At 39.0% G+C, this 9,059-nt stretch overlaps 1 protein-coding gene across 1 annotated transcript; it reads right to left on the bottom strand.

Annotated features, from left to right (window-relative positions):
• Positions 1–5,392: 5,392 nt before the first annotated feature.
• LOC105308892 (toll-like receptor 13) lies at positions 5,393–9,059 on the bottom strand. Its single transcript, XM_011384955.2, is given in 4 exon segments — positions 5,393–5,942; positions 5,944–7,410; positions 7,412–8,592; positions 8,991–9,059. Coding segments are annotated over 4 exon segments (2,880 nt in total). The 3' UTR covers positions 5,393–5,779.

A 9,059-nucleotide genomic window follows, 5' to 3' on the forward strand; every position in this document is an offset into this window, starting at 1 on the left:
TTAAAAATAATAATAATGATAATAACAACAATAACTGAGGACATCTCTTACTCTGCCATGTTTCTGACATCATTACTTTTAATAACTGATCAATGCTGCTCTCCAGTGATTGATCAGCAGTGCTTTAAAGGAAAGATCTTCATCAAAAGGGAGAAAATTTAGAAGAAGAAGAAGAATATAAATTGAGCTACCTTAAAATGGAGCCAGATCTGCCACCCCAGAGAAAGTGCCTTGCACATTTTATGCCTCAAATCTTTGGAATGTTGAAACAGGACAAAATAACATTTGGCTTGTGCCTAAAGCAACATTATATCCCAAAAAACTGTTTGCAAAGACAATAAGAAAGCAGATGTTATGTCTACCAGACTGATGGCTACTGGACTGAAAATTTAAAAATATATATATTGTTTAGAATTAGCATCACATGGTAGCTCATGTGAAGTAATAGAATAAATCTCTTCCTACTATTCATGTAATTTTTTCCTTTTCCTTTTTCATAAATACCCTTTGCCTTTATTTCCTAATCAGAACATTATTTGGACTTCTGCCTGAATCAGTGCTTCCTGAGAAGGTATTCTTTTTTTTTTTTTTAATCTCACATAAATGATCCTTGCATCTCACTTTGAAAGGCCTTTTATTTGTAGGTGAATGCTAGTTAACTGGGTCTGAAACAAGCAAAAGTAATCCTAAAAATTATTACAGAAGAGAACATGTTTGCAAAATCGGGGGTAACAAAGGCCTCATTAAGTATGCCACAGCAATCAAAATGTTCTCTGCCTACCCCCAGAAACAAAAAATAACAGAACTTTTCAAACCAGTCAATAATAGTATGGGAGCAGATAGCTCCAAATACAGAAGGTGAAAAGGAAATCCAGATTGGACCTGTGGTTGTGTGCCCTCCTATGTGAAGGGAGATCCATGAAGTGATTCAGATCATCTACAAAGTGCCATTCTCTTGACACTGCAAGTCATAGGAGGGCAATGGACTGTTGTTGGGGTTTCTGCCACAAGTTCTTGATCTACCTTTCTCTGAGGAAGGTGAAGAATCTCATTCCCTGACTTGATACTCAATTATAATAGGACACTGGGGCTTCTGGGATAATGCTTTAATGTGCAAATAGCCTTCCTACCCACACTGTCTGGAACATGCCCTGCCAATCAAGGGCATCCAAGGAAGCCTGCTCTTATTAAAGACTTTGAGATGGGGCATGCCAACTTTCAATGATGCAAACAGAGATCATTGCTAAATTTACATTTTCCAGCCAAGAAAATCAAGTCATATCTGGCACACGTAGTGGGCGGAAAAGAGGTGAAAGAAGATTAGCACAGAGGCTATACAAGGCAGCTTAGGCATCTGTTGTGTCTTAGGTGATGCGCTCTGGTTTATGTTGGACTGTTGGAGTTGCCCTTAATTAAGTATGCCTAAATCCTGGAGCAGCTGGGAAACAGCAGAATATTCCTGCTTTCAGTTAGATATATTCAGAGATATATTCCTCTGTGACCAGCCTCTGTGCTCTTCAATTCCCCACCCCCAGTCAGCAATCACCAGGTCAACTCCATTTAATGTATCCTGTCAGGCACCTATGTGAGCAGGGAAAATTCCAGGTCCCTTAGTCTGGCCCTTGATGGCCTCCATTCCCCCAAAGTGAAATCTCCATGGTCAGGCTGAGCAATCCACTGCCTCCTGATACATACATGTCACACAGCAGAGAGCAAAATGTGAACCCGACATGTGTCTACAGAAAATACTTCCCTTCAACATATCCATGCCTGTTGTTGGGCAGGAAAAGGCATCCAGGAGGGATCTGAATTATTTACTAATCATAGCAAGTTTGGTCTGACTTCAGTTCTTCCCCATTTCCTCTTGGTGCTGTGTTTCAATACAAATTCTCATGCCTAGTGATTCGTAGTGCACTCTGCCAGTCTATGAAGTCAGCTGATATTGTGGGAAGTACACTGGGCTAGGAGTCTGGAGGAACAACTTCTAGCTTTTATGTTAAAAGTAATTTTACAGATGTGAGCTGTGTTTGTGGTGATTGCTAGATACAATTTTATTTTTTAATTTATTTTGCATTAAAGTACAATTGACATACAATATTATATGATTTTCAGGTGTGCAACATAGTGATTCTACATTTATATACTCTAGGACATGATTACAAGTCTATAAACCATCTGTCACCATACATAGTTATTATGATATTATTGGCACTATTCTCTGTGCTATACATTATAGACTGTGATTTATTTATTTTATAACTGGAAGTTTGTACCTCTTATCTTTCACCTTTTTCACCTATCCTCAAACCCCCTCCCTTCTGGCAACCATCAGTTTGTTCTCTGTATCTATGAGTCTGTTTTTGCTTTTTTGTTTGTTTTGTTTTGTTTTGTTTTGTTTTTTGTTTTTGAAGAGTCCACATATAAGTGAGTTCATAAGGTATTTGTATTTGCCTGTCTGACTTATTTCGCTTAACATAATACCCTCTAGGCCCATCCATGTTATTGCAAATGGCAATATTTTATACATTTTTATTGCTGAATAATATTCCATTGTGGTTTTAATTTGTGTTTCTCTGTAAGATGTTGAGCATCTTTTCATGTCTGTTGACGATCTGCATGTCTTCTTTAGAGAAATGTCTATACATTTTTAATCAAATTGTTTGTTTTTTTGATGTTGAGCTGTATGAGTTCTTGATATATTTTTGATGAAAACCCCATATCGGATATGTTATTTTCAAATATCTTTTCCCCTTTAGAAGATTTTATTTTCATTTTGTTGATGGATTATTTTTCTGTGCAAAAGCTTATTAGTCTGATGTAGTCTCATTTGTTTATGTTTGCTTTTGTTGCCATTTCCTGGGGAGCCATATCCAAAAAATGATGCTAAGACCAATATGAAAGAGTTACTGCCTATATTTTCTTCTAAAAGTTTTATGGCTTTAGGTCTTACATTTAAGTCTTTAATCTATTTTGAGTTTATTATTGTATATGGTGTAAGAAAGTGGTCTGGGATACACTTTTTGCATGTATCTATCCAGTTTTCCAAAAACCATTTATTGAAGAGACTGTCACGTTCCCATTGCATATTCTTACCTCCCTTGCCATAGATTATTTGACCATATAAGTGTGGGTTTATTTCTGGTCTCTCTATTCCGTTCTATTGATTTGTGTCTGTTTTTGTGCCACTACCATGCTGTTTTGAATACTATAGATTTGTACTACAGTTTGAAATCAGGGAGCATAATACCTCCAACTTTGTTCTTCTTTTTCAAGATTGCTTTGGCAATTTAGAGACTTTTGTGGTTCCAAATAAATATTAGGATTTTTGTTTCGATTCTGTGAAAAATGCCTTTGGTATTTTAATAGGGATTACATTAAATATGTAGATTTCTCTGGGTAATATGGGCATTTTAACAATATTAATCTTTCCAATCCATGAGTACAATGTTATTACTGAACAAAGGCATTGAGTGTGATGCCCATCGCTTACAGAGAAGTAAACAATATGAAGCAGCAGATTTTTGCAGCAATAAAGAGATTTATTCATCAGGCCAATTGAACAAGGAGACCAGAGACAAAGCTCGAATTAGCTTCCCTGAACAAAAGCTTGAGATCAATTTTAAGAGGTGAAAGAAAGTAGAGGTTATACATATCTATTAATTCTAATTCAAGGGGTCTGATTGGGTAGTCTTGGAATTAAGCCATCTAAGGTTAGGGATGTGGAAGAGGCAAAAGAGAACAAAGAAATCCAATCTGGCAGAGTTCGATTTGTCAGTCTCATGTGTGTCCAAATTCAGCCCTTGTACCAGATCTCCCTTATTGACAGACCCCTCACATCTTAATGGGCTCCGGGTGGTAAAAGTAGCATATCTGCTACTTGAGTTCTGTGAATTTTGGTTCCGCTGTGCTCTCGAAGTCGCATTAAGGTTATTTAGCTAACTTCATCTGCTCAGTCTTCTGAGACCACTCTGATACCTCCTGGTCTGGTGGTCTCTGGAACACTGTGAGGAGGCCTGTTGTTATCTCCTGAAAGGCACTTAAAACTAGAAAAAAAACCTATTAGGGTCTGGTTTCGGTGTTAGGGCCCAGTTTCAAGACCAGGAAAAGAACAGAGGTATGCCATTTTCTTGAGTGGTGCAATCCAAGACCCACTCCATCTCCTGGGAGGTGATAGTGCTTCAGGAGGAAATGACTATGTCTAATTTCAGCAAAGAAAAACAAAAAAGAAAAGAAAAGAAAAGCATTGCCAAGCTTAGTCCTGAGACAGAAGAGCCCTCAGACTCCAGGGATCTAGCTTGGACAATGGGAATACTACTAGTAATCAGTGTGGACCAAAGCCTGGAGAAGCTGCCCCAACTTTTTTTCAGAATGCAAAAAAAAAAAAGTTATATTTTTCATTCCTGAACACTTCTTTTCTAGCAGTCTTCCACCAACTTTTTTTTTCTTTAAGCAAGAACACAAAGGGTTAGTCTAACAGAACAGAACCTCAAAATCAGATATCATTTGATTTAAAGGAAATTAATGTGATGTTTCTTGCATGTGCCATGTAGCAGTTGCAAATTATTTCCTGCTACAATGTAATATTCAACCCATAAACATCCAGCTGAGGACTCATAATTTCCCACAGAAATGCCCTTGGATAATTTTGCTAATGGTTTAACAAAAGTCCTGTCCAAAACGTGCTGACCTCTCTTCACTTATTTTACAAAGAGGCCTGGCTAGAATCCCCTGAAGTAAACATTTGGCTACCCCAGCCAGTAAAAATTCTGTTCTTCAGAGTCTTTTCCTTGACAAACTTTTCCCAAAGTCTTAGGGATAAGAGGAAGACTGGAGAAGGAAGGCAGCAACAAAAGACCAAGTCCTTATGTTGATACAATCAGAAAAGAGAAGTGTTGGTGCCCTGCTTCTCCCAATATAAGCTGATCTCCTTTTAGTCTCTATGGTCCCTCTTGCTCTAGAAATTTGTTGCACTTTTCCTGTAGGAAAGCCTTCCTTCCTACAGGAATTTATAGCACCTTTGCCTAATACAGGAAACATGGCCCCTATGCTGCGTGTTGCTTCCAATAGGCACTGTCTGCTACAGGACACTGGTGTGTGCCTGGTGCCCGAAGCATGAAGCCTATGGAGTCTGTGCCCTTGCCAGAAACTACTTTGTCCATGAAGTCTATTTTATCACAGCTAAGTGATACTTTCTGCAGTTATCATTGCACTGCTAGTTCATCAAGGCTGCTTCCCATTTAGTAAATTGATGTATCCAAACTAGGACTTTCTTAACTCTCGAGCTCTGACTAAAACAGAGGGAAAAAAACAGACTTTCAGAATCTTATGCCCTAAAGAAGAATACACCAGAATCCTAACTTTTTTTTTTTTTTTGCTTTTATTGAGCCCTGCATGGTGTTTCTGTTGTTACAGGTTCTTAGAAGGAGTGCAATTCAATCTATTTTGAGAGGAACTGATTTGGAGACACGACGGGGGTAATGTTCTCAAGCACATATGAGGGCTCTCCTGATCCCCAGAATGTCTCCTAAGTCTTCCCCTTAATAAAACAGATATACTTTCCAGATATCTAATCCCCTAACAGTGGGGACACTGTTCCTGAATATTCCTCAAGCATCCCCTTTCACTCTTCCTATTGCCTGATGGACATTAACCAAATGATCCTGGTTCTTATGGTCAAGAGCAGCTAATGTCCTTTTCCCTGCAGAGCAGGTACGTTCAGTAACACTCTTAGCGTATACACATTGGGCAACATTGGATATGAGGTCATGAAGACTTCCAGTTATTCAACCAAAATTAGCTGTGCATTGTCTTTCTCCACAGATTTATTGCCCAATGCATTTTTAATATGAGCCCAGAAGAGTGGCCTCTCATGGGCACTGTCAGGCCATGTGATAAATGTATGCCTCTTCACAAGTTTCTTGAGTCGGTGGTAACTGGATAACATAGTTTGGGATCTCTTCCAGGAAGATCAAGATGATAACATCCTCATGCTCAGAGAACATCTTGATACTGGCCAGCTGTACTTCAAGGTGGCACCATTCACTGTGTAGGTAGTGGTTACTGACCATAAACAAAGTTTTCTGGCTAGTATTGATGGCATTCTGAATGTTCTCAAAGATGTCCATACCTGGTTCAAAGTCCTGGTGGTGAAGACAGAGCTTAAAGGTGGGCTGGCCACCTTCTTCTAGAGCTGGAACAAGCTCTTTATATACCCACTGCTCATCAGAGGCAGTGAAAGAGACAAAGGCATCATAGATAAACTCTTTCTCTGTTTTATGCCACTTGGTCAGGTACCAGGCTTGAAATATGAAGAGCCCATAATGTAGAGATGAAGCCATCTTGGCACTGAACCAAGAGAAGACCATGGTTGTGAGGACCAGACTGAAAGAACATAAGAAGTAAACCTTGCCCAGGTCAAAATTACACATGGCATCATCAAAATCTATCAACAAACTCTGGGAATTTGGCTGCTAACAGGGGTAGCTTCGGAGGTAAGGGGTATGAACATTTGCTGTGTTTATTGACCAGTTCTTGAGCCACACATTGTCACAGTTGCACTGAAGTTTGTTCCCATAGAGATCAAAGTACATCAGAGACTTCAGATGCTCCAAATGACTTTGATTAATGACTTTTAGGTTGTTGAATCTTAAAGAGAAGACCTGAAGGCCTTCTAAGCTGGAGAACATGCCAGGAACCAGTGACTCTATGTTGTTGTTTTCCAGGTGCAGCATTTTCAGTTTTTTGAGTTTTTGGAATAAAGAAATATTTAAATGAAGACTTCGATCTCCAGATTTTGTTTCTGAGATATCCAATTCTGTGAGATTAGTCGAGAAGTCAAATTGGAGATGGTCCAAAAATACCGTGGATTTTTTTCCTAGGAGTAGCTCCTGCAAGCCATTCAGCCCTTGAAAGAGGTTGGTTGGAATAACCTGAATCCCATGCATTTGTCCTTCTAGGTTAAGTTGTTTCAAAGACTTGAGGTTCATAAATGGAGGAAATAGCAAGGTCTTAGTGGTTTCATATGTAATTTTATTAAAACCGAGATTCAAAACTTCTAGATTTTCAATGCCCAAGAAAAGACCTGCCTGAAAACTTGACAAGATATTGTATGCCAGATCAAGTTTATAGAGGTAAGTAAGACCAGAAAATGCACCCTTCTCTATAACATTCAGGCAGTTCCAGGAGAGAATCAGAACTTGGAGTTTCTTCAGAAACTTAAAAGTTCTGTGCTTCAGAGTTCGAATATTATTGTCTCCAAGGTCTAAAATCTCTAAATTTGAAAGTTGAGCAAAGGAGTATCTGTCAATTTGCACTATCCAGCACCCAGCCAAGTTGAGTTTCTTCAATGAATACAGCCCATAGAAGGCCATATTATTGAGTTCTGTAATGGGATTTCTAGAGAGAAAGAGATTTTAGGTACCTCAAGGGTGAAAATGCAAAATCTGGAAATCTTTTAAAACTTTTGTGGCTCAGGTCTAGGTCTGTCAAGTTCTGGAGGGCACTCCAGGTCCTGTTGCTGACAAAGGAAAGTTGGCACATATTTAGATTCAGCCTTTACAGGCTGGGCATAGCATCAAACTCACTGTCATTGAGGTGAACCAAATCATTGCTTTGGCTCAGGTCAAGGGATAAAAGCCTGGTACAGTTGGCAAAGTGCTTTATGCCTCTTGCATCAGTGGCATTTTTCCTAAAAACCAAAACCTCTAATATGGGCAAGTTTCTGAGGAGGTGACACACTGTATTCAAATTTAAATGACCAGCTCTAAACTCTCGGTTACTAAGGTCCATTTCCCTTAGATTCTGTAGGTGTTTGACTGGAAGCATCTCCAGTTTCACCAGTGTTCCACTCAGATTCAACCTCTTCAGTTGGGGCAGAGTTTACAGAGTCACATTCTGGATAATTCCATGGCTATTCTGAGAGACATCCAGAGTGGTCAGATTAGGCAGTGACAAAGAAGAGAAATTTAATTCCATTAGCTTGTTCCCCTGCAGGCTCAGCTGGGTTAGGGAAACCAATGACCTGTGGTCTAAGGAGATGATGCTGTTGTTAGTAAGATCAAGGTATTCCAGGTGCAGAAGATGCTGGACTGCTTCAAGAATATTGGAAAAGTTGGTAATAAGGTTTCTAGATAAACTTAAATGTTTCAATTTGAAAAGAGGGACAAAGGCATTTTTGTGAATGTGGGTGATTTGATTATGGCTCAGAAACAAAGTCTCCAAGTTGGACAGGCCCTCAAAGGAGTTATTCACACTTTGAATCTTATTTTCTACTAAGTTCAAAAGGGTCAGATTTTCAAGTCCCCAAAAGGCCTTCTCCTCAGTCTTCCAAATGGAATTCCACTCCAGTCGCAAGTCCACCAGAGCAGACAAATTAGTAAAGCAATAAGAAGGAAGGACCTGAATTTGGTTTTGTGTCAGGTTGAGGTGAGTAATGTATCCAGGGATGTCACAAATGGCATCTGTCAAGTTGGTGATCTTCTTCCAAATGCAGAACACATGGTGAATGTCCAATTCATACTGTGTACATTTACTGAACCCGTATGTCTCTACCAAAGACAGCAGAGAAAGCCCAATCAAAATGAACCAGGTTATCTAAGCACATCTTATCAGCCCCAGGCATTAGAGTTACTATTAGAAAAAAAATCCTTTCACATGTGTGATGCTCATTTTTGAAGAAATGGTTCTTCCATGTGACTTGGCTGCAAGGAAAAAGAAAGTTGTTTAGTTTAAATTTCTCTCTCTTAATAAATATCTCATAGCTACTTCAAGAAAACTTAAAAAAATTGTCCCAATGTTAACTTCCAAAACAAATCCATTTCTAAAGTGTATCAGCGAAGACCAGCATTATTCTTCCTATAATCAAAATTGTTAGCACATAAAGGCAGAGGAGGCAATTGCATATTTAATTTAATTTAGAGAATTAAGATGCTCCCCAACCCTCCTCTCACCCCTGTATAATAAAATACCTCCCTTGCTGTTTGGGCTGATACCTGAAATTTCACCACTGGAAATGCACTTTGGGGTCTGTGGATCTCAGTCCAGTTAAAAGAATTATCCAT

The sequence above is a fragment of the Pteropus vampyrus genome, unplaced genomic scaffold (assembly GCF_000151845.1).
Source record: "Pteropus vampyrus isolate Shadow unplaced genomic scaffold, Pvam_2.0 Scaffold635, whole genome shotgun sequence".
In the NCBI taxonomy this organism is placed as follows: domain Eukaryota; kingdom Metazoa; phylum Chordata; class Mammalia; order Chiroptera; family Pteropodidae; genus Pteropus; species Pteropus vampyrus.